Below are 17,676 nucleotides of genomic sequence, written 5' to 3' on the forward strand. Positions count from 1 at the left end.
CAAAATCTTAGTCATTGGGGAAAGTGATGGTTTCATGACGTTTAAAAAATTTTGTCAACACATTAAAAACATTGGTTTTAAATGTATAAGCAAATTAAATAAGTACTAAAACTAATTTCAGCTCTGACCAGCTTGGCTCAGTGGATAGAGAGTTGGCCTGCGGACTGAAGGGTCCCGGGTTCGGTTCCGGTCAAGGGCATGTACCTTGGTTGCGGGCACATCCCCAGGAGGGGGTGTGCAGGAGGCAGCTGATCGATGTTTCTAACTCTCTGTCCCTCTCCCTTCCTCTCTGTAAAAGATCAATAAAATATTTTTTTAAAAAACTAATTTCAATATACTATAAAGTATTAGAAACATTGAGTTTTATTTCTATAAATACTTATGTGTAGTTTGAACAGTACCTTTTTTTATAACTTACAAGCATTATTTTAATACCTTAGTAAATTGTCATAATCCTAAATTTGGATCAGCTTTCAACATGTTATTGCCCTTTCAATGTCACAAAATACCCCTGTTCTTTTTTCTCTTCAATAGACTATTTTTTAGAGGAGTTTTAGGTTCAGAGCAAAATTGAGCAGAAAATACAGTTACCATATACCCCTTCCCCAACAAAGCCACAGCTTCCCCCACTATCAACACCTAGTACCACAGTGGTGTATCAGTTTCGATACATGAATCTACATTGACACATCATAATCGCCCAAAGACCATAGTTTATATTAAGGTTCAGTCTTGGCATTGTACATTTGATGGTTTGACAAAGAAATCCACTATTAAAGTATCATACAGAACAGTTTTACTGTTCTAAAAATCCTCAGTACCCCACCTATCCATCCCTCATCACCCTTAGCCCCTAGAAACCATTGATCTTTTCACTGTCTTCATAGTTTTGCCTTTTCCAGAATATTAAGTAGCTGGAATCATATAGTATGCAGTCATTTTATTTTGTTGTTTGTTTTTCCCAAATTTTAAGAGAAAGTTTATTTTAAGAGAAAGTTTATTTAGAAATGAGCCAACTGGGCTGAAATGAGCCAACTGGGCTGTGTAGGCTCAGGAAACAAGTGACAGAGGCAGAAGAAGGGCCCTTGGAGCTTAGAGAGAGAGAGAGGCAAAGGTAACAGGCCTGGAGGGACAAAGTGGGAAGGGAAAGGCACAGGTGTGCTCAGAAAGGTTGGCTTCTTTCACTTCCTAATGTGCATTTATGTTTCCTCCCGTAAAGGCTTGATGGCTCATTTTTTCTTGGTGCTGGATAATATTCCCTTGTTTGGATGTGCCACCATTTATTCAATCACCTACTTATGGACACCTTGGTTGCTTCCAAATTTGGGAATTATCAATAAAGCTGCCACAAAAATCTATGTGCAAGTTTTTGTGTTGACATAAGTTTTCAGCTCTTTTGAGTAAATATCAAAGGGTGCAATTTCTGGATCATATGGTGAGAGTATGTTTAGTTTTGTAAGCAATGGCCAAGCAATCTCTATGCCATTTTGCATTCTTATCAGCAGTGAATGAAAGTTCCTGTTGCTCCACATCCTTGCCAGCATTTGGTGTTATCAGTGTTTTGGATTTTTGCCATTCTAACAGGTGTGTATTGGTACCTCGTTTTTGTTTGCAATTCCCCAGATATATATGATATTGAGCATCTTTTCATATGCTTATTTGTCATCTGTATATCTTTGATGAGGTGTCTGCTCAGGTCTTTTGTCCATTTTGTAATTGGGTTATTCATTTTATTGTTGACCTTTAAGAGTTCTTGGTATATTTTAGATAATTGTCCTTTATCAGATAGGTCTTGCAAATATTTTCTCCTAGTCTGTGGCTTGTATTCTCATTCTTTTGATCTCTGTCCTTTTAATAGGAAGTTTTACACCAGTTTCACCTCCCCTGGGATATCTTTTTGTTGTTGTGAATTCTCACCCAAGGATATATTTTCCATTGATTTTTAGAGAGAAGGGAAGAGGAGAGACAGAGAGAAACATTCATGTGAGAGAGACACATCCATTGGGGCCGGGGATCAAGCCTGTAACTGAGGTACATGTCCTTAACCAGAATCGAACCTGTGACCCTTCAGTCTGTGTGCAGATACTCTATCCCCTGAGCCAAACCAGCCAGGCTGGGATATCATCTTTGTCACAGCCACTTTCCTCATTTATGTTGGTAAGTGTGCCTTCACCAAATTGTGGCTGCATATCAGCCTCTTGAACTGCATTAGTGTCAACATTCTCACAGCTCTTTCCATTTATGTTCAGTTTGAATTTCACCCCACATTATCACCTTTTGAAACAGGAATTTAAGGTGAACATAGGCAGGTTTAGGGAATTTTTAGAATTGGGGTCCATGGAAAAAACACACATAGATAGGGCTACAGAAGGGGAGAAGGTACATTTCCTTAACACAAGGAAGCCAGGTGCAGTTACATCTCCATAAGACAAGGGAGCAGCAATAGTTGCATTTACATAAGACAAGGAAGCAGCAACGGATATATTTCTGTAAGACAAGGGAACTGGAAGTAGCCAAGAAAGGTCTGTATTTACAAAATAAAGGAGGAAGAAAGCCCAGAAGGAATAGGAAGACCATGAGGGAGGAGGGCCTCAGGAGTCACTACAGTAACCCATTGGAAAGGGAATATTGACCAATCAGAAGGGATGTCAGGACACAGGAACTACAGCCTTTATAAACCATGGAAACAGGAAGTTGATGGGACCCTTTCCCCCTCTCAATGAGAGACTCTTCCCCTTTCCCCACGAGGGAGTCTGTAGTTGTCTCTCTATATAAAACCCTAATATGCAAATAGACCAAACAGCAGAACAACCGGTCACTATGACTGACCACCAGGGGGTGGGTGCGGAATATGGCAGGCGTCGGCAGCAGGTGGCAGAGCGTGGAACATGGCAGGCGTCAGCTGCAACAGGATGGTGGAGCAGGTGAGCGGGGGCGCCAGACCAAGGCAGGGTGCCAGTCTTTGTCATCAGGGAGAGCCTCTGGTGGTTACTGAAAATTCTTTGCTCCCATGCACCACGGTCCCATTGCTCAGCGCTGTCAGTGTTTGCCAGTGGCAGCTGCTGGTCCTGATCACCCCTGAGGGCTTCTCCACCTCCCCCTGCTCCTGAGGGGTGATTGAGGTAGTAGTTGCCACTTGCACCCACTGATGGAGCTGGCCCCGTTTGCACCCGTTGCTGGTGCCAACCCCAGTCGCTCCACACTGTCAGCTGGTGCGAGTGGGGCTGACACTGTCAGCATGTGGGACTGGTGACAGGAGTGGGGCTGCCAGCAGACAGGGGACCGGGGGCTGCAGTGGGAGGGGCCGGGTGGGGGCGCAAGGGATGGGCTGAGATCTGCCCCTGTGCCCATCGCAGCCTCATGACCCACAGTTCCTTTCAATGTGCATGAATTCATGCACTGGGCCGCTAGTTCTTCAATAAATCTCCACCTTTGCTATACTACCCTCTGTCCTTGGATTCATTCTTCGACTCAGGCGGACAAGGACAAAGATTCCGGGTTCCAGTCCAAAAATTCCGTTTCACTTTCATTTCTTAATTGCATTTTCATTTTTGTTAGTGAGTTCCCTTTTTCAATTACCCACTTTTATAAGATGGTTTATCACTGAGAAACAAGCAGCCGATGCCCCTACACACTTTATTGTCTGGGGGTGAATAACAGACAGATGTGCAGGGTCCAATTGGTAACAGACCTAAAGAAGTGACATCACTGGTCATGGTCTTGCTGTGCATCTTATTTACATGGAGATTTGTGGACTGAAGAGCTAGCAGCGAGGTTTATACTTTATGCAGTTGCTCACAGTTATCATGGTAAATGAAGTCCAAACCATTTTCAGGGGGAATATGTTATTTAATAAGCTATTGCGGCCAAAATTAATGCATGACAGAACTGATGCAAGGCGAGGCCTGCCTTAAACTATTTTTCCTCAGTTGTAACTATTCGGGGTGGGGGTGGGGGGAGGATACTGGCAACTAAATGCTCTTTTTTTTTTCTTTTCAAACAATATGGCAAAAGGGAGTCTTGATGGAGTGGGGGAGGGGAGACAGCTTCTTATCTGATGGGAGCGAACAACAAAGTTGGAGGCAGCAGGAACCCCTAGAGTCTGGTGTGGGGCCTTCGTTGTATCCAGTCAGCAATGGCAGGGATGGCTTGGACTTTCTTCCGTAATGCCACCAGCCTGGGATGGATGTCCAACAAGTCAGGTTTCAAGACCAAAAGGGTAGTGCTGCAAATTTCCCAGTAGAAATCTGCCCAAGTTACCTGATTTAAAGGAAACAAAAATTTCCATTTGAATGTAAAAGGCATAACTAACTTCTTAATCTAAAAAATAGTTTCTTTTTAATTCAAAGTAATCTTTTGTTATTACAAAAGTGGAATGTGTGTGAGACAGTATAGGGGTCACATCTGAACTCCATCTTAGAGGCCTGACTATGACTTCTTGGTTTCAGTAAAATTCTGTAGTTAAAATTAACCTGACCACATCCTTAAAGGAATGATTGTTCGACGATAACATCCTTTCTTAACATCAGATTCTGCAAAGTAGTTGTTTTGTCAATTAAATGGTAACTAGAATGTTTGTTCAAGCATTATTATGGGCCCACTGACCATAGAAAACATCCTGTGGCCCTGTGGGTGTGGCTCAGTGGTTGAGCATGGACCTATGAACCAGGAGGTCACATTGATTCCCAGTCAGGGCACATGCCCGGGTTGCGGGCTTGATCCCCAGTAGGGGGACGTGCATCTCCCTCATCATTAATGTTTCTAGCTTTCCCTCTCCCTTGCTCTCTGAAATCAGTAAAAATGTATTTTAAAAAAGAAAACATCCTATGACTACCCCAGGATCAACCACCACCAGATGAACTTTGTGACTGACCTCATCCTCATTCCCAAGTCCTGCACCCATGCCAAAGTAAGCCATCTACAAAAACTTCTCATTTTCTGATCGAATCCCTTGTGCACAAGCTCTTTTCAATAAACTCCGTCTGCTTGATCTTGTACTGAATTCAGTGCTCATTTCTATGAAATTGAGACTCGAGAATCTGGCATTCAAGGTCCAGTAACGTATGTATGATAGAAAATTACAAATAACACCATATTCCCAACACCATATTCCCAACACTCAGAGGTTACTCCTGTGTATAAGGTGGTATTCTGTGTGTGTGTGCGTTTTTAGTAAGATGAGATCTTACAGTACATACTCTTGTAACTTGATTAATCTTCATCTCTCTGACTATATTTTCATCTTATCTAATACACAATCAATACTTTTCCATCTGTTCCAAAATGTTCTTCATAGGACAAAGCAGAATCCATTTCAGGACCATGCATTTCATCTGGTTGTGTTCTTTAACTCTCTTTAATTCAGAATAGTACCCTTTTTTTTTTTTTTCATGTCACTGCATTAGTCAGGATTCCACACTAGTCCTACACAATGTCCTGTCTTCATGGTTTGTGTGATCATCTCATCTTCTTGTTTACCTTACTCTTTTACACTGCAGGATGTAAAGAAATAAGGTGCAAGTTATCCCTATGGAATTCAGAGTTTGTTTAAAATATATTTTTATTGATTGCAGAAAGGAAGGGAGAGGGAGAGAGAGAAACATCAATGATTAGAGAGAATCATTGATGGGCTGCCTCCTGCATGCCCCTCACTGGGGATCAAGGCCGCAACCCAAGCATGTGCCCTTGACTAGAATCGAACCTGGGACCTTTCAGTCCACAGGCCAATGCTCTATCCACTGAGCCAAACCGACTATGGCTTGTTTTCTTAATTTGTATTTATCTATTTTAGAGAGAGAGGGAGAAAGAAACATCGATTTGTTCCACTTATTTATGAATTCATTGGTTGATTCTTAAAAGTGCTCTGACCAGGATCAAACCAAAAACCTTGGCGTATCAGGATGATGCTCTAACCAACTGAACTACCCAGCCAGGGCAAGAGTTCATAGTTTCAAGTTAGTATTTCAGGCTAACACACATTATATTGTATCACATCAGATGACTTAAAATAAAGGTGTCTGACTCTAAGTGGTACCCTAAGACTGACCATGATTGATGACAGGCTGGTCCTACCTTTGTATACTTTTTTATACTCTTGTCCCCTTTGTGACGAGAAACTAATCTGGATGACATTACTTTGGCTCAAAGAGTGAAGTTTAAATGTGGACTAGTAGCATTCTTTTCTCTTTTTGTTAATCCTCACCTGAGAATATTTTTCCATTGATGTTTTAGAAAGAGTGGAAGGGAGAGGGCAAGACAAAGAAACATCGATGGTGATATTTTATTATTATTTTGGTTAATCCTCACCTGAGGATATTTATCCATTGCTCTTTTAGAGAGGAAAAGACAGAGAAAACCATCGGTGTGAGAGAAACACATTGATTGGTTGCCTCCTGCAGGAGCCCTGACCAGGGCCAGGGAGGAGCCTGCAACCAAGGTATGTGCCCTTGACCAGAATTGATCCCGGGACCCTTTGGTCCGGAGGCTGATGCTCTACCCAGAGCCAAACTGGATAGGGCAGTGATGTCTTATTTTAATCTCTCCTTCTAACTTATTAACTAAAATGTTTTTTTTTAAATATATTTTATTGATTTCCCACAGAGAGGAAGGGAGAGGGATAGAGAGTTAGAAACATCGATGAGAGAGAAACATCGACCAGTTGCCTCCTGCACATCTCCCACTGGGGATGTGTCCGCAACTCAGGTACATGCCCTTGACCGGAATCGAACCTGGGACCCTTCAGTCCGCAGGCCGACGCTCCATCCACTGAGCCAAACCAGTTTCGGCTAAAATGTTTTTATGAAGACAAAATTTGGCCATCAATTTTATTATCTTGAGGTACAACTGGTTTTATTCAAACCTCCCACTTTTCTGTTTGTTTTCAACAGTTTTCATAATAATAATTTGGCTCCGTAGCATCTTCTAAAAGTAACCAGTGAAACTTTGTTTTGGGGGGTTGTGTGTGTATGCATGTTTGGTTGTGGTTGTCATACTCATGGATTTATTCATTTTGATTTGTTTTAGTCCATTGCAGTTAACATTCTTATTGTAGCTTGAATTATCTTTGGCCAGTAGGAGCCTCTTCAAGTTGACTCCTGAGATCTTTAGACACAACTCCTGTTGTCTTTGATAATTTATTTCCTTCTGGTATGACAAGGAACCCCAGTTAATCTTTTACATTTCCTGTCCCAAACTGAGAATGAGCCTTATTCTAAGAAGCCCTGGTTCCTTTAGTATTTGAAGACCAGAATCTCAGTCTTAGGGGTGGCCAGGACAACTGTGTTGGTCATTGTTGAAAAAGAGATACTAAATTCATTTTTCTTGTACTTTATCCTAAGATAAAGTACATCATGAGTTTATACTGTTGCATCTAGTTCACACTCAGAGATAGAATGTTTACTTAACCTTATTGGTCTTACATCTCTATCTTCTTTCTCCCATAGTGAAGATCCTGGTTCTCAATGACATCCATGCCATTTCTTATTACTTTGCCCCACAATATAGATATAATAATATCAGAAAAATAATACCACTGTACCAGTACCACCAAAAATATAATTACTGAAAGTGATATACAATTTTTATTGTTTTGTTCTAAGAGTATATCTGTGAGATGTATAGTCAAATTCCTGTGTTTTTCATATTATGCTATTTCCTTTTCCTTTTCTTTTTTATTAATCCTCACCCGAGAATATTTTTTATTGATTTTTAGAGAGAGTGGAAGGGAGAGGGAGAGACAGAGAAACATCGATGAGAAAAAGACACATCGATTGGTTGCCTTCCGCATGCTGGGGTAGAGCCTGCAACCGAGGTACATGCCCTTGACCGGAATCAAACCTGGGACCCTTCAGACTGTGAGCTGATGCTCTATCCACTGAGCCATTTCAGCTACGGCTTTATATTTTCTTTTTTTTTAAATATGTTTTTATTGATTTCAGAGAGGAAGGGAGAGGGAGAGAGAGATAGAAACATAATGATGAGAGAGAATCATTGATCTCCTGCTTCCTGCACACCCCACACTGGGGATCAAGCCCACAACCTGGGCATGTGCCCTGACTGGGAATTGAATCATGACCTCCTGGTTCATAGGTCGACACTTAAAACACTGAGCCATGCTGGCCAGGCTATGAAGCTGTTTCTTTAAGTAGTTCTTCACTAATAGAATACATAGGTACTTACATACCCTATGCCTCAATCTGACACAGGGTTGTTTGTTTCACTTTGCTTTTGCTTTGCAGTAATAACTTTTAAAGATGTTTTTGTTATTGTTGTTATATAATTATATAAAATATTTTAGTTATTGGTTTCAAAATGAAGTCTACCAAAAAAATGTTTATTCAAAAAATTTTAGCTTTTATCTCTGCTCTCTTACTCCCTCTTTATGGGTAACATTTTTTTCAATAAGGTTTTATGTCTTTGGTTTATCTTCACAAATAAATAAAGAGATTATATATATATATATATATTTGTATTTTTTAAGATGTAAAACATACTCACAGAGTTACCAATGAACCACTCTTTTTCCCCTAAGTATGTATCCAAATCTTGTAGAAGATGAGGTGCATCGTATATAAGTAGCTCATTAAACATCTGCTCCTAAGAGAGGGAGAAAAAGATCACTTTAAGGAAAATAGGAAGAAAAATAAATAGTATATGATCTGAAAGGGAAGTAGATTTTTCCTTCTTTAGTTTTTCCATATGAGGTCAAAGAGAAGTAGCTATATGGTGTTGTTTTTAAAATGTATGACATTACGAAGATTCACATCTAATTCCCAATAGATCTAGTCATTCCTTTATTACACGGATCAAAAAAATAAATACTTTTGTTACCAGTTCTTATAGTTTCTTTCTATATGATGACTAAATATTTCATCCATAAAATCTTTTCATGATTTTTATCTTAATTTTTATTAATAGAAATGATTCTATGTTTTTACATTTCCAAAATTCCCATTTTCTTAGCCTCACTCTCTTTAAAGTTAAATAACATAACTGAAGGTAAAGAAATTAATTTTGTTTTGTAAGGCTAGATTTCTCCGGTTGGACAGTCTTTCATTTCACCTGCACACTTAACAGAACTAATCCATAATGAATCATATGCTCATGGGCCTTTATGGATTTTTTCTCTTTGGCTTGATATTGTGCCTTAGTATAGTAGGAGATTTGTCTGCCTTGAATATCATCTACAAAACCCACCATCTAGGTATCCCTTTTTGCTACATTATGTAAGGTAATATGACAAACCAAATAAGAGTCTTAGAAAAAATTAACAGATATATGCATTTAAAAAATTATCTTTGTGTTTTTACTTGAATCTCTGAAGACTAGATAAGTTATGACCTATTTCTTGGTAAGAAGTGTTTGTTTACATGTGAAAATTTGGGTTGGTTTGTATACTGGATAGGAAATGTCAGTCAAACTAAAAAATATTATTAAAAGTGTATATAATTTGTAATATCCATAAATGATCTACACAGGCATACCTTGTCTGTTGCACAACATTTTATTGCTCTTTGCAGATAGTATGTTTTTTTTACAAATTGAAGGCTCATGGCAACCCTGTGTTGAATAAGCCCATGGTGTCATTTTTCCAACAGTATTTGCTCACTTCATGTCTCTGTGTCACATTTGGTAATTCTCCCAACATTTTAAACTTTTCCATTATTATCATATTTGATATGGTGATATGTGATCAGTGATCCTTGATGCCACTATTGTGCTTGTTTGAGGGTGTCTGAAACTGCGTCCATATAAGATGGCAAGCTTAATTGATAAATGTTGTGTGTCCTCACTGCTTCACCAACCAGCTCTTCCCCAGTCTCTCTCCCTCTTCTGGGACCTCCCTCTTCCCTGAGACACAACAATATTGAAATTAGGCCAATTAATAACCCTACAATGGCCTCTAAAACTTTAGGTGAAGAGTCAATTGATGTGGCAAACTTCATTGTTGGCTCTCATTTTTTAAAAATGTTTTTACTGAAGAGGAGAGAGAGAGAGAGAGAGAGAGAGAGAGAGAGAGAGAGAGAGAGACATTGATTGGTTGCCTCCCACACACACACTGACTGGGGATGGAACCCGCAACCTGGTCATGTGTCCTGACCAGGAATGGAACTGGCGACCTTTTGGTGCACAAGACAACGCTCAACCAACTGAGCCACATCGGCCAGGGCTCATTGTTGTCTCATTGTAAGAAAATGCCACAGCCAAACCAACTTTCAATAATGATTACCCTGATCAGTCAGCAACCATCAACATCAAGGGAAGACCCTCCACCAACAGAAGATTATGACTCACTGAAGGCTCAGATGATGGTTAGCAACTTTTAGCAATAAAGTATTTTTTAATCAAGGTATGTACATTGTTTTTTTAGACATAATGCTATTGTACATTTAATAGACTACAGTATGTAAACATAATTTTTATATGTGCTGGAAAACCAAAATATTTGTGACTCTCTTTATTGAGATATTCACTTTATTGCAGTCATCTGAAACCAAATCCCCAATATCTCTGAGGTAAGCCTGTAATAAAATCCAGCCTTTATTAAGGTAAGTCAGGTGGTGGATAACTACCTTACCAATTTGTTGATTTATTTCCTGGTATCATGACTTAATTAGATAATATGGATTGCTATAACATAAGGCCTTATATTTGTAGAGTATAATTTGCAAGAGCATCTATAATAAAAGCATAATATGCTAATTAGACCAGACAGCTGAATGACCTTCTGGACGTCCATCCAGATGACCTTCCGGACAAAGCCGCGGCGGTGGGGGCTGAGGCAGAGGCGGTTAGGGGCGATCAGGCAGGCAGGCATTAATATTTTTAATAATAAAAATATTATTTAAAGTGTATATAATTTGTAATATCCATAAATGATCTACACAAGCATACCTTGTCTGTTGCACAACACTTTATTGCTCTTTGCCGATAGTATGGGGCGATCAAGCAGGCAGGTAAGTAGTTAGGGGCGATCAGGCAGGCAGGCAGAGGGGTTAAGGGGATCAGGCAGGCAGGCAAGTGAGCGGTTAGGAGCCAGCGGTCCCGGATTGTGAGAGGGTGCAGGCCAGGCTGATGGAGCCCCCTACCCGTGCATGAATTTCATGCACCGGGCCTCTATATATATTCCAGATTTTACAAATTAAAGGTGGATATCTTATCATTATTTTGATTTTATATTCTATGCTGGTCTATACCACTTTGGTACATAAAGTTCTCTCTCTGTGGTTAATATATCCATAGTTTTAAATAAGAGTGTGAGTTCTTCTGCCCCTTACAGAATTCCTGAGCTGACGCAATGAGCCCAGAGCTGTGTGGCAGGCACTTCCTGTAGCTCAGCACAACTCAACTCAGCATCAGTTGGGAAGGTGAATAGCTAGAAACCGGAGAGAGTTGAACAGAGTGGGATGTAACTGCTGGACAGCTTTCCTAAAACTCCTGAATCTCACCTGGGTAATTTTGTTACTTTCTCTATTGTGCATGTCCACAAGTAAGGTATACCAATGCTTGTGTACATGCAGTGCCAAATAAAAATCTTAGCTATTGACTTCTCCTTTAGCCCAGGTTCTCTTTATGCGTTTGGTCATCTTAGTCTAATGAATAACCAAACAGCATAATCATTAGTATTTTTTAAAGTTATTTTAAATAATACTCACCAAAATAACAAAGAAGATGAACTTTGATCACACATCCTAGGTGTGCACTTTCCCAGGTGTGCACTTTTTAAAATGCATTTTCTAATAGACCCTAGATAGCCACTCTTATATTTGGTGGACTCTGTAATGTCCTACTGCCTCCTCCAGGGAGTTATAAGGCAGTGTTTCTTCACCCTGAGAAGTCATTGCTATAGTATTCTATCAAATGGCTTTTAGAGGAATTAGAGAGGATTGTATATTTCTCCAAAGCATTATTTTTAAATCCACACTACCAAAACCATTTAGTATTGGAAATGGGCCACAGCATTCCTTCACTCCTGCTCGTCCTTCATCCAGCCCCTGCCCCTGTTCTCCAGATGAGGAAATGGACACATACATTGCATAACCAAGAAATGCTAGTGGTAGGATCAAGCAAGGATTATCAGGGTGACCAATGTCCAGATACATATTTTGTCTTTTAAATTAAATTTAAATTAATTTTTTAAAATTGTAAATTGAATTACCAGCAACCAGTGCTAAAACATTTGTAATTATGTGTATTTGATAGGTTTTTTAAAGCACATGGAATAAGAGAACTATTTTCATCATCCATCTTTACTGCAATATTCTGCTGTTGAAAATTTTATGTGACCACAAGGTGGCAGCAGTACAACTCACTCCAAGAAAACTAGGGGATGAAATACAAAAGAACTATGCAGTTTTCATTGTATACTAGCCAGGTTCTGCTTATTAATCAGACAGTCTCTAGCTATTTGCAATATTTCTGAAACACGTTCTCCCTTCATATAATTTATTCATGAGCTTGGATAGCATCCTGTGAAATTTTTTTTTGAGGTAGGTGGTAAGAGCATTGTTATTCTCATACAAAAGATAACCTTACCATAAACACTCAAACAACATTTTCCTCTGTGACGTGGCCACAGAAGGGTACCAAATAGAGAAAGAGATAAGGGCAAGCCCATAAGTTGACAGACTGCCAATCAGTGGGGTCTTTGTCATGTGGAACAAAAAGCTTTAGAGGAAAAAAAGTCACATAGAAAATGTTGGTAATTAGATTGGATTCAGACTTCTCAACAGCTAGGAGACCATAGATAAATGTTTTTCAAATACTAAAGAAAAATTACTTTCAACAAGAATTTTATATTCAGCCAAAGTTTGAATCAAGTATCAAGATGAAATAAAAACATTTTTAGACAAATTAGGCCCCAAACTTTTTCCTATGCTCAGTAAGCTATTAGAGGATTACTCCACAAAAACAAGGACAGAAACCAGGAGAATGGCCCCAGAAAAGCACTGAATGAAGCATCCAAGATGATAAAGATCTCAGGATGGGACAACTGTGCACTGGGTGTCTAGGGCAACCAAACCAGAGACACAAAAGAGGGACATATCCATACTGTCTGCTGCCATATCTCCTGTCATCAAGCCTTCATTTTCATTTTTGGAATGGGAATATGTGCCCCAAATAAACAAAGGAGGAAATAAAGATAGAGGATGGCATCCAAGAGACAGACCCCAACTCAAAAGGAAGACAACCCTGGGATGGCAGTGAAGGGAAGTATGACAGCTGTGCAGAAAACCTAGTCAGCTCTACAGAGGACAATGGGAGGCTCTGGCCAGATATCGACGAGAAAATAATGGGAATAATGGGTTATTATGTCATCGACGCTGTGGAAAACTGTATTAGTAGGTTATAGGATAGTGTGGGAAGGTTTAACAAGAATGAAGCAAATGCAAAAAGACAATTACTAACTTTGAAGAGGAAAAGTGAGAAAGGAAATATTATCGAAGTGTACTATGGCCCGGCCAGCATGGCTCAGTGGTTGAGCGTCGACTTATGAACCAGGAGGTCACTGTTCAATTACCGGTCAGGGCACATTCCCAGGTTGTGGACTCAGTCCCCAGTAGGGGGCGTGCAGGAGGTGGCCAATCTATGATTCTCTTTCATCATTGATGTTTCTATCTCTCTCTCCTCTCCCTTCCTCCCTGAAATCAATAAAAATATTTTTCAAAAAACTATACCATGGTGCACAGTTTTGTATAATGTTTGCATGGGGATACTAATGTAGTCACCAAATACTGATTAACAAAAATTTTTATTATATTGGGAGTTTACAGGAAGCAGAGAGGATGACTGTAAGAGTTAAATTATTTTTTTAAAAATCTATATTTTTATTGATTTCAGAGAGGAAGGGAGAGGGAGAGAGAGATAGAAACATCAATGATGAAAGAGAATCAATCATTGATCAGCTGCCTCCTGCACACCCCACACTGGAGCTCAAGCCTGCAACCCAGGCATGTGACCTGACCTGGAATTGAACAGTGACCACATGGTTCATAGGTTGACACTCAACCACTGAGCACGCTGGCTGGGCTAAGAGTTAAATTCTTTTTTTTTTTTTAATATATTTTATTGATTTTTTACAGAGAGGAAAGGAGAGGGATAGAGAGTCAGAAACATCGATGAGAGAGAAACATCGATCAGCTGCCTCCTGCACGCCCCCTACTAGGGATGTGCCCACAACCAAGGTACATGCCCTTGACCGGAATCGAACCTGGAACCCTTCAGTCCGCAGGCTGACGCTCTATCCACTGAGCCAAACCGGTCAGGGCTAAGAGTTAAATTCTTATTACTATACTAAGATGTCCATAGAATCTAAAATGAGTCAATCAAAGTAAGCCATTTTTATATATCCTATTGATATATGGAGAAGTGAAGATCCTAAAGCAACAGCTAAAAGCACTAAAAAGAGGGTTGTATCTTAGGGGTTATTGTGAAAAGGGTAAGGCAGAGAATCACTGTACTTTGTTTTAAACTTTTAAATATAATTTGTCATTTTTAAACTATAGGTCTGTCTAACTCTGTTAAAAAAAAGGGACTTAAAAACGCACCTAACAATGTGTTTGACAAAGTGGATCTGATTAATAACAGTAATAGCAAACTGATCACATTACTTTTATATCTTGTTTTTTCTCGGCCCAAGGAAACCGTGACATGAAATCATCCAATGTGTCCACGATAGCATCAACTTGACATTGTTCCAGTTCTGTTTTTCCAGCCAAATCTGTAGAATAGAGAGAGGCCCACAAATATGTTCAACTTAATTTACTATATTAAAACATTAATTTTTTTAGAAGGCAATAGATTCATATAGCTCAAAAATTCAAAATAACAGAAAACAATATCCAATGAAGAGTAACTTCCACTCTTGCCCCTATCCATCTTATTTTGCTGTTACCAACTACCATATTTTTTATTAATTTGAATTATTAATTTCTTTTATATTCTTTCATTGTTTCTTTATGAAAATAAGAGTGATTTTCCACTCAATATGTGCCTCTCCCATTTGTTCCAGTGATTTTTCCTCACGCGTCACTTACGGGCGTCCTTGCTCTGTTTTCAGCTCCATGGAACTTCCTTCAGTAGAAGTGCCACATTCTACTTACCCTCAGCTGATTAGGTTTGCTCTCAATCTTTTGCTAATACAAGCAATACCACAATAAATAACCAGTATATATATATTTCATTTATTTTGCAAAAAGAATTATTTTCATTTTTGCAGGCAGTTTTTGTCCAGAGCATTTGTTCCTAGAAACTCTAAGTTTAAAATAATAGAGGTGGGGTTTTTTCTTTTATTGATCATCATTTTGCTAAGAAATCATTGGTCTTTCTAAATATATTCTCTCTGGTGTCAATTTAAAATTCTTCAGTGTAAAAGCATTCTAAAATAGATTGCTTTTATACAATTGTGTGTATTTACTAAAAATCGAGGAACAGTATACTGACAGTGAGTAAATTGTATATAAATCACACCTCAGCAAGCTGTTAACGGGAAAGAAAGAAATGCCTTAGTGATTTAGGGTCCTTCTGTAAACTATATCGTGTGTGTGTGGTATTGGCACCGTCGTAATAACTTGGTTATTATTTAACAGGAAAGGAGTAAAGGGGAGACCAGATAATATAGGCATGCCATTTATACAGCTTTGGCAAAAAGCTACAGTTTAACACCCTTCAAGTCTGTTTCCTACTGATTGATGGGGAAGGGGCTGGACAAAGTCAGTTTAGACACATGCCCAGTAAGGTCTGAGTAACATAGAAAGGTGCCTACCTGTCTCCCAGTCACACCTGGAAACAAGTGAGTGGCCGGGATGGGTGTGGCCACTGCAAGTGCGTGAAACCTGAATATTTAAACTTCTAGAGTCAATCTCTAGACAAAGGAGCACACTCTTCTCTTGAGTGCTTGCCTGGGCCCCTGACTCCTGCTGCAGGGGGTTGCGCTCCCCTTCACCCACATGACTCACGGCCACGGGGGACTCCACACAATGAACTAATGGACTTTAATTAGCTTGGATGCTGAACTGTACTCAGCTGCAACATGGAACGGAAGCTCTGCACACGGCTTGCTTTTGGCTTTGCTGAACCCACAGCTGCCCCTCTTTCAGGACTTGGTTAAGGGAGATGGGACTTTAAAACCTGAGGCATGTGAATCCATGCAAACAAAGCCGTTTACCACATCTCATTCTCCCATGGGGGCTTCTGAAAATTCTTATTTAAGTGCTAACCCCACTCCCAAGAGCTAGGGAGGAATTAGATTCTCTGGCAACAGTTTTCAGAGGTTGATTTCTTCTTTCTGCCCTTGAAAAGTCCTTCCAGGATGGGTGTGGGTTGGAGGGTTAATGGGGAAAAAAGGGTGGCATCTGTAATGCTTTCAGCAATAAAGATAAATTTAATAAAAAGAAAAGTCCTTTCAAATACATCATTTTCATCCCGACTTTGAATTCCATGTTCAAGGCTTTGGTTATCAATTTTATTCAAATGACTCCTTATCAATACTTTTAGTCCTAAAGACCAGGCCCTACGCTCAGCTTCCTTTTGGATTGTTTGCTGCGTATCCTTTTGGCTCCCTGAACTTCCTTCAACAAATCCCAAAATGGAGTCATCACATTCTACCTCAAACCAGCTCTTCCCTCTTCATTCATTCAACAAATAATTACTTGGCTCCAACTGTAGATCAACCCCAACTAGGGCTACAGCAATAAACAAACAAACAAACAAACAAAAAATTTCTTGTCTGCATGTCACTCATGGTCTTCTAGAGAAGACAGTCATTGAAAGGGATATTGCTAGTCAATGCCTGGCCCTTACTCCCTTGTTCAAATATGCTGCCCTCCACATGCCATTATCTATTTTCTAGTCCATATGATGATGATTCTATCTCTACAACATTTCTTGTTGTTGTCTTTTTTCTCACTCCTTCTTTCCTGTTGCTGTCTGAACTATTTTAATGACATCCAAATGTGCATCCCTCAGTCAGGCTAATTAAATACAAAGTATGGCCAGAATAATCTCCCCAAAGTCATAACTATCGTTATGTAGCTTTCTGGGTAAAAACATACAAATGAAGTCAGGCAGAGAAAGATAAATAATGTATGATCTCACTTATAGGTAGAATTTTAAAAAACAAAACTAAACTAAACTTAATACAATATAGATTGATTATTGGCAGGGGGAGGGAGGAGTGTGGGCTGGGTGAAATGGGTACAAGTAGTCAAAAGGTACAAATTCCTGGGGATATAATGTATAGCATGGCGACTATCCTATATAATAAAAGGGTAATATGCAAATTGACCCTAACAGCAGAATGACTGGGAATGACTGGTCACTATGACACACACTGACCACCAGGGGGCAGACGCTCAATGCAGGAGATGCCCCCTGGTGGTCAGTGTGCTCCCACAGGGGGAGCTCTGTTCAGCCACAAGCCAGGCTGATGGCTGCCAGCACAGCAGTGGTGGCAGGAGCCTCTCCCGCCTCCTCAGCAGCACTAAGGATGTCCGACTGCAGCTTAGGCCTGCTCCCAGCTGGCAAGTGGACATCCCCCGAGGGCTCCCGGGCTGTCAGAGGGATGTCTGACTGCCAGCTTAGGCCCAATCCCCTGGGGAGCAGGCCTAAGCCAGCAGGTGGACATCCCGTGAGGGGTCCCAGACTGTGAGAGGGCACAGGCAGGGCTGAGGGACCCCC

At 40.0% G+C, this 17,676-nt stretch overlaps 1 protein-coding gene across 2 annotated transcripts in view; it reads right to left on the reverse strand.

Annotated features, from left to right (window-relative positions):
* Positions 1 to 17,676, reverse strand: part of HPGDS (hematopoietic prostaglandin D synthase) — a 43,925-nt gene that overhangs the window by 11,353 nt on the left and 14,896 nt on the right. Inside the window, exons 4-6 of one of the 2 annotated variants that reach the window (XM_023750431.1) lie at positions 14,610 to 14,719; positions 8,497 to 8,595; positions 3,895 to 4,260 (exon numbers count right to left, since the gene is read on the reverse strand). In XM_023750431.1, coding sequence (XP_023606199.1) covers positions 4,096 to 4,260; positions 8,497 to 8,595; positions 14,610 to 14,719 — 374 coding nt within the window. In that variant the 3' untranslated portion in view covers positions 3,895 to 4,095. Of the gene's footprint in view, positions 1 to 3,894; positions 4,261 to 8,496; positions 8,596 to 14,609; positions 14,720 to 17,676 lie in introns of those variants that run through there. The other variant, XM_023750432.1, reaches the window with a different exon arrangement.

Source organism: Myotis lucifugus, unplaced genomic scaffold, assembly GCF_000147115.1.
Source record: "Myotis lucifugus unplaced genomic scaffold, Myoluc2.0 scaffold_12, whole genome shotgun sequence".
NCBI classification, from domain to species: domain Eukaryota; kingdom Metazoa; phylum Chordata; class Mammalia; order Chiroptera; family Vespertilionidae; genus Myotis; species Myotis lucifugus.